Source organism: Corythoichthys intestinalis, chromosome 5, assembly GCF_030265065.1.
Source record: "Corythoichthys intestinalis isolate RoL2023-P3 chromosome 5, ASM3026506v1, whole genome shotgun sequence".
Classification (NCBI taxonomy): Eukaryota; Metazoa; Chordata; class Actinopteri; order Syngnathiformes; family Syngnathidae; genus Corythoichthys; species Corythoichthys intestinalis.
This window is the reverse complement of record NC_080399.1, coordinates 4,394,803-4,411,191: the sequence shown is the minus strand read 5'-3', so window position 1 is coordinate 4,411,191 and position 16,389 is coordinate 4,394,803. Positions and strand designations below refer to the sequence as shown.

The window sequence follows — 16,389 nt, the reverse complement described above, 5'->3', positions numbered from 1 at the left end:
AAATGATACTGTAGCCATTTAACTTCTGCCCAAATGCATGATGGGAAGTGCAACCATGACTGTGCGTCGTGGTACCAATTGATACATCTTCTCTGCGTTGGGAAATAACATGGGGTGTTAAGAAAAAGATCAACTACTACCTTGCTTCCCACGATATTTCTAATCGTTGAGAGAGGGATTGTAAGGCTTTAGCCAATTAAAAAAAGGCTTCAAAGGCTGCCAAAATTCTCTCTACTCATTTTACGTTGCCTTTTAGCTCTATGTATACGTAATACGGTGCCATTAAATGGTGTAAATGGTGTTACACTTATAGATTGAACGCGACAGTGCATGAGTGGGTAGTGCAGCGCATGCGTTAATTGCGTTAAATATTTTAATGTTATTACCGCCGTTGACGCAATAAATTTGACAGCCCAAACTAAAGACTCTGGATGAGTGTAAGACATGTTGTCTGTAACGTTAAATACAATTAGAAAACTATTTAATTAAACAAAATATATATATATTGGGGGTGTCAAACGATTAAAATTTGTAATCGAGTTAATTACAGCTTAAAAATTAATTAATCGTAATTAATCACAATTAATCGCAATTCAAACCATCTATAAAATATGCCATATTTTTCTGTAAATCATTGTTGGAATGGAAAGATAAGACACAAGATGGATATATACATTCAACATACTGTACCTAAATACTGTACTTTTTTATTATAACAATAAATCAACAAGATGGCACTTACATTATTAACATTCTGTTACACCGATCCATGGATAGAAAGACTTGTAGTTCTTAAAAGATAAATTTTAATGTCAATAATTACTTACACAATGCTAATGGGTGCTGAAGCCTATAAAATCAGTCACCCCCAAGCGCCAGCAGAGGGCGGCAAAACTCCGAAAAACAACAAGTACAGCTTTCACTGTGCTGTCATTTTAATCTGTTTGAGCAGGGCATTTGTGCGTTAATTGCGTCAAATATTTTAACGGGATTAATTTTAAAAATTAATTACTGCTCGTTAACGCGATACTTTTGAAAGCCCTAATATATATATATTAAAAAAGGCACGTCCGATATTTTTTTGCCGATTCCGATACTTTGAAAATGACGTGTCCCGATGTCCCGATCGATCGGGACATCTTTAGTAGTAACCTGTTGGTTCCTTTGGTTCCTACAGCGAATGCAATCTTTGCTCGTGCCCTCTCGACTCTTTCCCCTCTAACGAGAACCAGACTCAGACAGTGTATGTTTATGCGTGCGCTGCGCTCCGATCAAACAAAGCAAGGGCACTTCAATTGTAGAAAGGAAAGAGGGGAGAAGTGGGGCGGGGGGCACTGAAAGCTTCATCACTCCTCCCCAACCGCAGGGCAGGAAGCACAATCCCTCTGGGATGGAGGAGGGGTCCGGAGCCCTAAAAGCCTCCCCCCACCTTCCTCCCTCGCTGCGGAGTTACAGGAGAGGAGGAAACTTTACACACTTTCCCTCAGAAACCCGCCTACAGATGGCAAAGTAAGCCGCGGAGGATGTAACAGCGTTTTTTTCTGGCCTTCAAGGGACTTAACGGAGAAAGTTTGCTTGGACTCACCGCCGCTTTTGTCTTCTCAAACTTCAGGTGTTCCAATGGCGTCAGCTGGAGAACCTCTACTTCCGAGAGAAGAAGTTCTCCGTGGAAGTTCATGACCCCAGGAGGTAAATCTATACAGCAGACCGATCGGTGGAATGTAGAGGCAATTTTAATGAGCGGTTTAATGCACGTTCAGTCAAGAAAAATGCATTGATTAGCTTGTTATTATTGAAGAACGCTATTATTTGACATTTTTGTTGAGATGAATTTTGCCTATTAGTGTATTTTTATACCTATATTAGAGAATTTCTAACTGTTACCTATGTTTACAACTAGGGATGTGCGCGACTAGTCGTTTAACCGCCTACTCATTTTTTGAAACGTTTCGTATTTTACTAGTCGGTTAAACGCAGCATGAAGCGTCATGCATCTCGGTGTGGTTTGTTTTGAAAGTGTTGCGTGTAGTTTTATTGATCTGGGTTGATGCACTGCCCTCTTGTGGCAACAGTGAATGTGCCATAACTCGTCTAGCTTGGCCGAATCAGCTACTCTCCGTTAAAACCAGCATAAGGTGTGTTTTTGTTTGAGCTAATGTTTGTTTATGTATTCTTTTAGTTTGGAAGTATATTTAGCTGTTTTTTTGGCAGGGGGGTGTTTATTAAGAGCATTGCAAAAAATATATAATTTTTTAGCATTTTATAGCATTTAAGCTAGCCGACCTGTGCTGTGCAAGTTAGCATGTTGTTCTTTTGTTGTCCTTAGACCCTCATTTATTTATTTTTTTTATATTGTTAAACAGTGATCCCTCATTTTTCGTGGTTAATGGGGACCGGAACTCGCCGCGATAAGTGAAAAAGCGCAAAGTAGTCCCCTCCCCCAATTTTTCTTTTTTTTTTTTTTTTTTGGGGGGGGGTGGGGGCGATGCATTTATTTAGATTTATCATTAAAAATTATACTTTTTCCCGAAAGTATAATAAAATACATACATATATATATATATATATATATATATATATATATATATATATATATATATATATATATATATATATATATATATATTAGGGCTGTCAAACGATTAAAATTTTTAATCGAGTTAATTACAGCTTAAAAATAAATTAATCGTAATTAATCACAATTAATCGCAATTCAAACCATCTATAAAATATGCCATATTTTTCTCTAAATTATTGTTGGAATGGAAAGATACACAAGATGGATGTATACATTCAACATACGGTACATAAGGACTGTATTTGTTCATTATAACAATAAATCAACAATATGGCATTAACATTATTAACATTCTGTTAAAGCGATCCATGGATGGAAAGACTTGTAGTTCTTAAAAGAAAAATGTTAGTACAAGTTATAGAAATTTTATATTAAAACCCCTCTTAATGTTTTCGTTTTAATAAAATTTGTAAAATTTTCAATCAAAAAATAAACTAGTAGCCCGCAATTGTTGATGTCAATAATTACTTACACAATGCTCATGGGTGCTGAAGCCTATAAAATCAGTCGCACCCAAGCGCCAGCAAAGGGCGGCAAAACTCCATAAAACACAACAAGTGAGCGTTTCACTGTAATGTCATTAAAATGTGTCTGAGCGGGGCATCTGCTTTAATTGCGTCAAATATTTTAACGTGATTAATCTAAAATATTAATTAATGCCCGTTAACGCGATAATTTTGTCAGTCCTTATATATATATATATATATATATATATATATATATATATACAGAGTTTTTAAGCACTTTAAATGTAATAACTAATATGTGTAAGATGTGTGATACTGTACAATAACCCATTACATAACTACACTGAGCCAGAGAAATAAAATCAATATCATTAGATTAAAGAGAAAGTAGTTAATAACGGAGAAAATAGTTCCTAGTTTGAGTAGGGAATACTGTAGTTCCTTCATAGTTACGAAATTAAAAGGATCATACAGTGGAACAAATAAGTATTTAGTACAACCACTCCAGTTTGGAGAAGGCACCCTTCAAATCTCAGCATTATCTAGCAGAATTGCAAGGGGTGCCAATACTTTTGGCTAGCACTGTATAATACTTAAATATAGAGGTCTGCGAAATTTCCGATTCTTAGATTATTCGCGATTTGGCCGTGGAAGATTCGAGAACGATTCACAAACATCCAAATTCTGATTATTGAACTATGTCAAGTAAAGCGGAAGTAAAACACACTCAGCGCGCCGCGCGGTCTTCAGGACGCAATGAGGAACGGAGCGAGAGTAGGTAGGGTAATGACAATGCTCAACTCACGGCTCTAGCTCAACTCGTGCCGCGAGATAAAAAAACACAACAACATACCTGACTGTTGCCGACAGCTGCTACAAACTACGTCCACATAATGGTACGGTAGATATCATATTTATATGGGACTAGATGCAAAATAACGGACTCGGTGGCGTTAGCAGCACATGTACAGAAAGCTAGATACGGGCGTTAGTAAACGGCCGCCATCTTAAAGCAGTAGACTTCTTTGAAAAGCTGTTGTAGCGAACCTTCCAAGCGAACCTAATTAAGTTTTTATCTAAAATACTCCTAAATCGGTAAAATCATGACTTGAATCTATCTTCAAAACAGTTTTAAAACTTTCACATGTCGAAAGTAGACAGAAGGGAAATTATGGAATAACGGGAGCAATTTTAACAACTTTAACAGTTAATTCGCAAAATTAAATGAATTGAATGTAGTTTAAAGCTGCTGATACAGAATGGGGACTTGAGTATTTTATTTACTGTTTTAAAATGTTAAAAGCATCTGATAGCTTGGGTTTTTTTTGGAATTTTCCACTGAGGTTGTTGGTGTGTTTTGCGTTTTTTAAGACAGTTTACAATATTATTTGCACGTTTTACTGACTGACTATTCCATTTGTTTGTTATTTATAATGTTTTGTGTTTGTCATTGAATAAACAGGTCAGTTTCTCGTTACCAACCATTGTGTGTTATTCAAACTCACCTAATTCAGCTGGCAAGTTGTTATCAAGAGTATTAAAACCTTTTTCAACATGAGTCTGACAATTAAGTAAGGAGGCTAAATAACTTTAAACTTTAACACACGCTCAGATAGGCCGGTATCGGACAGTATCGGTATCGGATCGAAAGTGCAAAACAATATCTGTATCGGATCGGAAGTGCAAAAACCTGGATCGGGAAATCCCTAATCCAAATTCCGATTATTGAACTATGTCAAGTAAAGCGGAAGTAAAACACACTCAGCGCGCCGCGCGGTCTTCGGGACACAATGAGGAACTGAGCGAGAGTAGCTAAACATCATGCTTGTCATTACCCGGCCCCTCGGGTAATGACAATGCTCAACTCATGCCGCGAGATAAAAAAACAACAACATACCTGACTGCTGCCGACAGCTGCTACAAACTACGTCCACATAATGGTACGGTAGATATCATATTTATATGGGACTAGATGCAAAATAACAGACTCGGTGGCGTTAGCAGCACATGTACAGAAAGCTAGATACGGGCGTTAGTAAACGGCCGCCATCTTAAAGCAGTAGACTTCCCTGCAAAGCTGTTGTAGCGAACCTTCATAGCGAACCTAATTAAGTTTTTATCTAAAATACTCCTAAATCGGCAAAATATTGACTTGAATCTATCTTTAAAATAGTTTTAAAACTTTTCACATGTCGAAAGAAGACAGAAGGGAAATTATGGAATAACGGGAGCAATTTTAACAACTTTAACGGTTGATTCACAACATTAAATTAATTGAATGTAGTTTAAAACTGCTGATACAGAATGGGGATTTGAGTATATAATTTATTGTTTTTAACTGTCAACATGATACTGAAATAGTCGTTTATTTAATCCTGCGAAGCTTTTTTTAAAATTTTTTTAACTAATGTACAAAACATTAAAAGCAGCTAATAGCGGGGGGTCATCAATAATCAATTTATAATCGAATCGTAGCCTCTGAATCGTAATTGAATCGTTAGGTGCCCAAAGATTCCCACCTCTACTTAAATATGTCATTTATAATCAATCTATAAATCAATAAAACTAGATATAACACTTTCAAAACAAACCTTTACAACGTCACTCTAATGAAACGAATCCTCGAAGCTGCAGCGATTAATCGTTGTAGCACTAACCGATACCATCCACGCAACACAAATAGGGCTGCAGCTATCAAATATTATAGTAATCGACTGAAAATTCTATCGATTAATCAAGTAATCGGATACATTTTTTTTTTTAAGGTAAAGAGCAATGATAAATATACATGAGAAAAAAAGACATTTAATCCAATATTAAACCATTTTCAGTCAATCAATGTCTTTATTTTCAATGTACATTGTTGAAAACAGCCAACAATTGCATCTCAGATGTGACTAGAAAAAAAGATTCACTGCTTTCACTCAAAAAACTTCTAGTTCTTATAAAAAATTTTAAAAAAAAAACATATTTCTTACCTAAAAATGTAATTACGCTTCATAACACACATCACTTGAAAGCTACATGTTTTTCCCTCGTGTTTAAATTGAATTTCCATTTGTGTCAAGCTATTTTGAAGTTCTAGTTAAGTTTTAAGTTAGTCTAAACTGTAAGTGCTGATAGGATTTTGAGTTTTTGCAGTGTTCAAAATAAATGTATGATACCTGCTGTATTGGAGCACATTAGGGACCAGTGCTACTTGGTGTTTTATTCAGCAATGACTACTGAGCTAAAACTGACAGTTAGCTTTATTATGTTTTGATTTTACACCCTCATCACTCTACAGCGCTGTTTTTTTACAGATTAACTAAAGCCTGTATGTAAGACACGTTAGCCACGCATCGACAGTGGTCATAATCAATAGAAACCTAGCCTTCCAAAGGGCTAACGTTACGTGAGCGAGTGACAGTAACGTTATATTTATTAGTGCTGAGAAGTCTACTGCTTAATGATGGCGGCTGTTTACTAACGCTGCCCAGTCTGTCATTTCGCATCTAGTCCTAAATGCATGTGATATCTATGAGACGCATCGGACACTAGCTGCTACTGCACTAGCATCATGTGGGCGTAGTTTTTAGCAACGTCGGCGTTTGTAGCGGCTGTCGGCTGCAGTAAGGTTTTTTTTTTTTTTTTTATTGCTTCTTCCTCTAGGCATGTGACGTCAGCGTGTTGTCCCGCATTAAAAGTAGTCCGGGCAAAACGTGATGCTTAGAGCTGGCAAAATTAAACGATTCCTCGAGGTGAATAAAATTACTCGGATCAGTTTTTAAACTCGAGTTACCCGAGTTGCTCGAGTATTCGTTTCAGCCCAAACTAGGGCTGTCAAACGATTAAAATTTTTAATCGAGTTAATTACAGCTTAAAAATTAATTAATCGTAATTAATCACAATTCAAACCATCTATAAAATATGCCATATTTTTCTGTAAATTATTGTCGAAATGGAAAGCTAAGACACAAGACGGATATATACATTCAACACACGGTACATAAGTACTGTATTTGTTTATTATAACAATACATCAACAAGATGGCATTAATTTTATTAACATTCTCTTAAAGCGATCCATGGATAGAAAGACTTGTAGTTCTTAAAAGATAAATGTTAGTACAAGTTATAGAAATTTTGTATTAAAACCCCTCTTAATGTTTTCGTTTTATTAAAATGTGTAAAATTTTCAATCAGAAAATAAACTAGTAGCTCGCCATTGTTGATGTCAATAATTACGCCATGTTCACTCATGGTACTAACCAATAAAATCAGTTGGACCCAAGCGCCAGCAGAGGGAGCCAAACACCAAAAAACAAGTAACAAGCGGACATTACACTATACTGTCATTTTAGTCTGTTCGAGCGGGGCATGTGCGTTAATTGCGTCAAATAGTTTAACGTGATTAATTAAAAAAATTAATTACCGCCCGTTAACGCGATCATTTTGACAGCCCAACTCTAAACACAAACAAACTATTCGTGGGGACGTGTAACAGATTTCTTTTCTAACTTCTGGCTAACTAGCCAAAATTCACGCCTTAATCTTGATCCTCAACTCAAAACTTGTGCTGATTTCTAATCCAAAACAATCCAAAGCGAGCATCGACAGCGATCCAATGTATGTCATTTCCAAGTAATATCTAAATAAGCGACTCACAAGTGAAAAATGACCATCTTACACTAGGGAAACACACACGTCCACAAGTTATGACAGGGGACCCCTTGAAGGACTCGACATCTGTGTGAGCAGGTTGCCAAAGTGACCCAGGCTGTATTTATTTAACATGGCTCCATATGTGCACTGTTGCGGGGGGGAGGGAAAACAGTCAGGAACAGAGTGAAATGGTGAACGCTGGTGGGGTTTTTTTTTTTTTTTTGTTTTTTTTTTTTGAGAGGAACTGTCATTAGGGTGAGTCGACCGTGAGTATGTGTTTAAAGAAGGATGAGCCAACAGGCTAGCGTCGTGTGTGGCTAATACGTGCCTTCTTTTCTCACAAGCGCCGGAATAGCCTTTTAAAGTGGCGTGCTAATAGATACAATATTTCCGCTAGGAGTGGGAACCCATAGGTACCTCATGATACGATACCGTTTGCGATACAAAGCTCACGATAACGATGACCCGACGATATGGCGATACAACTAGAGATGCCGATCGATCGGGTCCGATCACGTCATTTTCAAAGTCTGGGAATCGGCAAAAAAATATCGGACATGTTTTTTTTTAAATATATATATATTTTTTTTTTAATTAAATATTTTTCTAATTGTATTTAAAGTTACAGACATAATATGTTACACTCATCCAGAGTCTTTAGTTTAGGCTTAAGGTAGGGTTGTCAAATTTATCCCGATAACGGCGGTAATTAATTTTTTCAAAAACGTATCACGTTAAAATATTTATCGCAATTAATGCATGCGCTGCACGACCCACTCATGCATTATTGCGCTCAATCTGTAATGGCGCTGTTTTACATATATAGAGAGCTAAAAGGCAGCGTAAAACAATTAGAGTGAATTTTGGCAGCCTTTGGAGCCTTTTTTTAATTGGCTAAAGCCTTACAATCCCTCTCCCTACGATTAGAAATATCGTGGGAAGCAATGTGGGGAGGCAAGGTAGTAATTGATCTTTTTCTTAACACCCTATGTTATTTCCCAACGCAGAGAAGATATATCAATTGGTAGCACTACGCACAGTCATGGTTGCACTCACCATCATGCATTTGGGCATGGCTACAGTATCATTTACTGAAAGCTCAACAAATACACTAAAAGGCAATATTTAGTCACAATATACAAAGTCACATTTATCCTTTAAGAATTACAAGTCTTTCTATCCGTGGATCCCTCACACAGAAAGAATGTTAACAATGTAAATGTCATCTTGAGGATTTATTGTCATAATAAACAAATACAGTACTTATGTACTGTATGTTGAATGTATATATTCGTCCGAGTTTTATTCATTTTTTTCTTAATGGATTGCCAAAATGTATATGATCGGGAAAAATTGTCGGGAATGATTGGAATTGAATCTGGAGCAAAAAAAAGCAATCGGATCTGGAAATATCGGGATCGGCAGATACTCAAACTAAAATGATCGGGATCGGATCGGGAGCAAAAAAAAATCTACTCATTATACGCTGCCTTTCAGCGCTATCTATAGGTAATACGGCATCTTTATAGATTGAACGCGACAATGCGCGAATGGGTTGTGCAACGCATGCGTTAATTATTTAAAGTGATTAATTAAAAAAAAAAAAAAATACCGCCATTAACTCAATAAATTTGATATCCCTACTTTAAGCCAAAACTACTCTGGATGAGTGTAAGACATTTTGTCTGTAACGTTAAATACAATTAGAAAACGATTCAAATAAAATATATATAACCCTAGTTTTCATGATATTTTTCACATCTAATAAAATTAAAATGTTTTTTTGTTCTATTTGTTTATTGTTTACCGGTACATTTTTCTAACCTTTGCGTTGCAACAAGCCGGCCGACACACAGCGATGTTGTCTTGAAGAGAACGTGTACGGCGATCCGTTTCGTATAAATGTTGACCGTGTGGCGACCTAGGACAGATGTCTGAGGAAGAGTGTCGAACCACTGAGCTAAGCCGCGTTGTTTTATTTTACATTGAAACTCACAAAGTAACAACGTACGTCTTGCACGCAAATTGCGGGGCATTTGTTTACTTCCGGCTGTTCCCTTAACTAAACTCTTCCCCCCGGGAACTACACAACTTGCCAACATTAGTTCCGCTGCACTCAAAAAAATGGGGTGCTGAACTGACATAAAATAATTTTGGAAAGAATTTGCACCTGATTAAATTGCTTTCCTTCAGTATTAAGCAATTGTGTTCTTTTAACATAAAGCACACATGTTGAATCAACATAAGGCACAACTAGGGCTGTCAAATTTATCGCGTTAACGGGCGATTATTAATTTTTTAAATTGATCACGTTAAAATATTTAACGCATGCACGGAACGACCCACTCATGCATTGCCGCAAACAGACTACAATTGCGCCGTTCAACGTATATATAGAGTTAAGAGGCAGTGACAAGTGAGTGGAGCGGATGCAGGCATTCATTTGGACCGTGCTTTTATTTAGCTAAGGCTTTGACATGTCTTCCACAACAATACTAACTTTGAGGCAAGCAATGTTGGGAAGACTTACAGGATTTAAGCTTTTTCTCATCACCCTACATTGAACACAACACAGAGATGATATAGTATTTGCAGCCGCTACACACAGTCATGGTTATCCACTTCCCATCATGCATTTGGGCAGAACAGTTTTGTCACTACATTATCTTTTACTGAAAGCTCAACAAATACACTACATGGCAATATTTAGTCACAACATACAAACTCACATTTATCCTTTAACAATCTATCCGTGGATCCCTTTCACAGAAAGAATGTTAGTAATGTTAATGCCATCTTGTGGCTTTATTGTTATAATAAACAAATACAGTACTTATGTAAAGTATGTTGAATGTATATATCCGTCTTGTCTTATCTTTCCATTCCAACAATAATTTACAGGAAAATATGGCATATTTTGGAGATGGTTTGAATTGCGATTAATTACAATGAATTAATTTCTAAAAAAAATTTAATCGTTTGACAGCCCTAATTTTAACTTAAATGGCCGTCAATGGCATCAATTTATATACGCCTCAATGGAATCCAGTACATTGGCATCAATAGTAGCGACATTCATGATAGTCAATGGCACGGACGTACATAGCTGTCAGTGGTATTGACTTACTTAGGCGCCACTTCAATGTCAACGGGCTGTAATGGTAAGTGGTCAAAAATCACAACCACCTATGTTTTCCTGTCATTGAAAATGAAGGGAAAATGTTTGCCATTAAAAATGAATGGAATTCCGGTCATTTTGATATTCAAACGGTGCCGGTCGGTCAAATGGTGCGCCGAAAAAATGTGGACAATAAGATTATGAAAGAAAGACATAAAATAAGGTTGAGGAATTTTACTAGCTGGGCTTTGCCTTGTAACGCCCCATCTAATTAAAAAAAAAAAAAAAAAATCACAAACAAAATAATAATTAAATGGTGACGGTTATTGGGCCGGCTGGCTCTACCAATGATGCGTCACTTATTTTTTCAGGGAGTTGGCAACCCTACTTTTAAATCTCGCGACAAATGACGAGACTATTGCAATTGGTTGGAAAGGCACGTTAACATTATGTTGCATCAACATGATCTAATCTAGCTACTCATTCATTGTTCATGTTTTTGTATGGACTGCGTGATTGAATCATGCTCACCTCGGAAACATGATGTGTTCTTGCTGAAAATGCACATTGTCTTTTAGTAAACTTTACAACCTACCGGAGTCATTTTTTTGAGTGCGGTGAATTCTGTTAAAACTCCCTACAACTCCTTACTTTGTGAAAGTTATTATCGTATACTGTGAGCAATTTTAACACAGAAAATTTATATTACTATTAACTATTATACTATTTTTAAAAAAAATTTGACGAAAGGATTAAAAAATGCTGCAACCGCCTACTTTATAAAAGTTCGAGGCACGATCCTCATATTTATTGGTGCTAAAATTAGGGTTCGCTTTATACACGGGTTCAAGAATTTTCCCTACATTTTACAGGTAAAAATGGGGTGCACGTTCTACACGGGTGCGCCTTATATTCGGGAAATTACGGTATTTGCCCCACTGTAAATAAATCTGCCTTGTCTTGCAATGCCACTGTATTTTTTCCGCATTCAGTGTGTATAAGGAGGCCTTGTGTCCGCTCCCACTGTAGGGCGTCGGTGACGCGCCGGACATTCGGCCACAGCGGCATCGCCGTGCACACCTGGTACGCCTGCCCGGCCCTCATCAAGTCCATCTGGGCCATGGCTATAAGCCAGCACCAGTTCTATCTAGACCGCAAGCAGAGCAAGGTCAGTCCGAGAAGTCGAGGCGAAGGTGCCGCGAACACCCCGGTGACGTGGTTTCCCTTTTAGTCGAAGATCCACGCGGCCCGCAGTCTGAGCGAGATCGCCATCGACCTCACCGAAACGGGAACGTTGAAAACGTCCAAACTGGCTAACATGGGCAGCAAAGGCAAGATTATCAGTGGAAGCAGTGGCAGTCTGCTTTCCTCAGGTTAGTATATAAGTATACTGTAAGTGTATATGCGTTTTTTTGAGGGAACGGGGTGGGGGGGTAAAACTGAAAGATTGATAGGCTAGTGCATTCTTGTGTGGTGGCATCCGAGCAGGGCGTTGCTTGACTCGCGGATGGATAGAAACAGCTGTCTTCAGAGAGGCGCCTTTGAGTATGCGTGGCATGTTTTTAATCCCAGGGCATTTGTAGAAGTGGTTAATTCATTGGCTGCCATTGACGGCACGAGACGTCCAATTTGTTTTGACTAGGAGCGGTGAATGAACAAATGGATGACGATTTCCTTCAACTATATCGATTCTCAAATTCATTGGCAATTAATTTATTAATCGATTAGTTGTTGCAGCTATATTAAGAAGCAAGTTTAGACATTAAAGTGATCCTCTAACTTAAATACATGTAGGCTCTAATAAACCACAATTGTTCTCTTGTACTAAAATATGTTGTTCGAAACACATAAAATGTTAAATCAATGGCCATATTTTATAATATTTTAGTCCATATTTTGACCGTTAGTTGGCGCCATGGTTTGCGGGCTCGCAGTGATGACGTCATTGGTATCATTCGTGTTCAACAATTGCTTATTGCTGCCTAAACTTGCGAAGTAAAATGCCACGATGTGCTGCTTTTGGATGCAATTTCCAGTCAAATGGAGACAAGAGGAGTGAAGTGAGTGGTCAAGGTGGAATTATTATTTTTAGTGAATAAATGTGCATAAGTGGAAGCTTCTCCCCCTTTTTGTTCCCTGTATGCACGTATCCTACCCACCGCGCGTTACAACTAGCGCCCGAACATTTTTCCTGGATCCTCAGTCAAGTAAGGGATCCATCTATTTTCTGGATCCGACGGTCCCACCGCGTCTGCAATATTGGTTTCGGATCCATTTTTTTGATTTGTCGGTCCCACAGCGGCTTTTCGGATCAGTCTATTTTGTGGAATCGACGGCCTGATCGCAGCTACAACATTGCCATGGGATTGGTCTAATTCCTGGATCTTCGAGTGAGTAAAAAACGCAGATTTGGATTACTATTGCTATCTTTTTTGTTGACTATTCTTCGTGGGAGTTTTCCCCAAATCATACTAAGCACTATGGCACGCTACAGTGACGACAGTGACTCTGACGTGGACCTTACAACAATGTTGGGAGTTCGTCAGGGAACGCGTGTTTGCGTACTGCTGAGCTCCCGAGTGACGAGTGGTCAAGGTGGAAATATTTTTTTGTGAATAAATGTGCATAAGTGGAAGCTTCTCCCCTTTTTGGTACTTCTATACACGTATCCTAGTTACCACGCGTTACAATGTACAAGACATGGATTACACAAGGTGTGCTCTTTGGCCTGTACTGTAAGCACACGACAGCTCTGGATGCTAACAATCTACATAATTATATTGGGATAAGTTTGAAAACGCAATATGCTTACCTTGAATATCTGCTAATAAAACCGGACAGCATACACTCTCGCTCCCAACCGGAGTTGCAAACAGCATACACTCTCGCATCACCAGTTTTGCCCAACTTTTGTCTTATCAGGTATTTGCTGCACGCATTTTTCCCTGAAGCTGGTCTTGTGAACGACCGACAGTGCTGGCCCGCTCTTCACTTTTCAGATCTGGTTCAAATAGGAAGGGTAGAACTGACAACATGTTGGGAAAGCTAACGAGTGACACGCTGGAATTTCGGCAACCGGACCGGTGACGTCACACACTGCGACGTAACAAGAATGGCGACCTATCACTTAAAATAATTTTACAAACTTTATTAAAACAAAAACATTAAGAGGGGTTTTAATATCAAATTATTATAACTCATACTAACATTTATCTTTTAAGAATTACTTGTCTTAAAAACAGCGGATCCCTTTAAGATGTCCAAAAATTGGCAAAATGCTAATTGTTGTTTTCTAAAGTAAAAGCAGATTTTTGTTTATGCCCCAATTTGACTTCACAAAAAAATACAATAAAGAAATCTCATAATATTTTTCAACTGAGACGTTATAAATTCAAGAATTTAGACAAGGTTTAGGCGAAGAAGGCACTTACCGATTAATCGGTTATCAAAAAAAGTTGTCGATTAATTTGCTGATCGATTCTTTGTCAATTAATCGATAAATTGTTGCGCCTGTACATATGTATTCCGTTAATGCTTTTTGATGCATCCGTAAAATTATATTAAGTCATTGACAGTTATAGACGTCCAATAAATTTTTACTGGGAGGATCCTTAAAGAATCAACAGAAGAAATTAAGGGGGAAAAAATGCAATGTAGAAAAGTTGGCAAAATACAGATATTTCAAATGGAAAAGTTAACTATTTCCACCAAAAATGTTTTCTTTGTTTTATTTTTTACTTTAAAAAATTGTATTAATTTTCTATGTTTTTATTTATTTATCTAACAAAACAGGACAAAGCAGTTGTTGCTTGTCGGACCGTGGACCGCTCAGGCAGGCAATCGGGTGGACAACCTTTTTACATCTTCCAAAAGCTGCAGTTTGCCTACACTATTTTTTAAGTCATTTATTTATTTTTTAATATCATTTTTTAAAAATTATGATTTTTTTACCTCAGTCAAATTGGATTGGACATCTATCACAATGACAACCAATGAGTTAAATGTAAAGGTTCATCGTATTCAGGATCAAAGTTAGCGATCCACGGTCGCCATGCCAACAACAGACACCGCTCTCTTTATTAAAAGCCAGCCTACCATCCACTACTTCACATATTGTCCGAAGATGCTGGTGTGAGAATGGCCGACAATCCAAACTTGAGTGAATTAAAGCCATGTGTTTTCTTTCTGCCACAGCTTTCTCAGCGGGTGAGTTTTGTGTCATTTCTGTCTTTTTGCTAAGAAGCGGCTGACGCTGTGTGTTTGTGTGAAACCCAAAGCCGTTTTACAAACAAGACTGGCACCGTCTCAGGCCCCCCCGAGATTGTGCGTCACTCACTTTGTCCTCCCCTTTTTCCTGGAAACAAACAACTTCCTTATCAAAATGTTCCACTCACTTCCCTGTAAACATCCTGCCAGGCTTGTGCAGGTGCATGGACGATCTCTCCTTCTTTGTCCTGGGCAGCCAAGACCCTTACGACCGCAAAGTGCGGCGTACCAAAATGTAACCGCTTTGTATTTTTTCGTTGTCGTTATTTTGCAGGCTCTCAGGAATCGGACAGCTCGCAAACAGCCAAAAAGGACATGCTAGCAGCATTGAGGGCCCGCCAGGAAGCTCTGGAGGAGACGCTGAAGCAGAGGCTTGAGGAGCTCAAGAACATCTGCATCAGAGAGGCTGTATGCCAAAAGTTTTTTTTTTTTCCCCTGAACTTTTTATAGGGAAAGTACAGAAGTGTATACATGTCACCTAAAAAAAACATCCTGTCTCAAGTTTTTATATGATAGTATAAATATCATATTTTTAAATGATCTTTATCATGTCTTTACATGATAAATATGTTTTTACATGATAGTTTTTACATTTTTACATGATAATTACCAAATTTTTACATGACAGTATTATATTTTCATATGATGGTTATCACGTTTTCACATCATAAATGTCACATTTTTACATGATAGTTTTCACTTTTTTTTTTTTAGTGTTACATTTTCACATGATAGTTATTACATTTTCGCATGATAATTATCAACATTTTTACATGATAGTATTGTTTTTACATGATAATTATCATGGTTTTACCTGGTAGTACTACTTTTTTACTTGATTGTTTTCACATTTTCACATGATAATTATTACATTTTTACATGATCGTATTACATTTTTATATGATAGTTATCACGTTTTCACATCATAAATGTCACATTTTTACGTTATAGTTTTCACTTTTTTTGAGTGTTACATTTTCACATGATAGTTATTACATTTTCACATGATAATTATCAACATTTTTGCATGATAGTATTATGTTTTTACATGATAATTATTATGGTTTTACCTGGTAGTACTACTTTTTACTTGATCGTTTTCACATTTTCACATGATAATTATTACATTTTTACATGGTCGTATTACATTTTCACATGATAGTTATCATGTTTTTACATGATAATAATCACGTTTTTACGTGATAGGTTTCACATATTTCATATTTTTGACAGTATTACATTTTCACATGATAGTTATTACGTTTTTGCGTGATAATTATAAACATTTTTACATGATAGTATTATGTTTTTACATG

General features: G+C 37.3%; 1 protein-coding gene across 12 annotated transcripts in view; it reads left to right on the top strand.

The window, feature by feature from the left end:
- frmd4a (FERM domain containing 4A) overlaps positions 1-16,389 on the top strand; it is a 362,265-nt gene that overhangs the window by 321,704 nt on the left and 24,172 nt on the right. For 10 of the 12 annotated variants that reach the window (XM_057835965.1, XM_057835964.1, XM_057835966.1 and 7 more), the window contains 4 exons: positions 1,613-1,689; positions 11,834-11,975; positions 12,039-12,180; positions 15,348-15,481. In XM_057835965.1, coding sequence (XP_057691948.1) covers positions 1,613-1,689; positions 11,834-11,975; positions 12,039-12,180; positions 15,348-15,481 — 495 coding nt within the window. The remainder of the gene's footprint in view (positions 1-1,612; positions 1,690-11,833; positions 11,976-12,038; positions 12,181-15,347; positions 15,482-16,389) is intronic. The other 2 variants (XM_057835974.1, XM_057835963.1) reach the window with 1 other exon arrangement.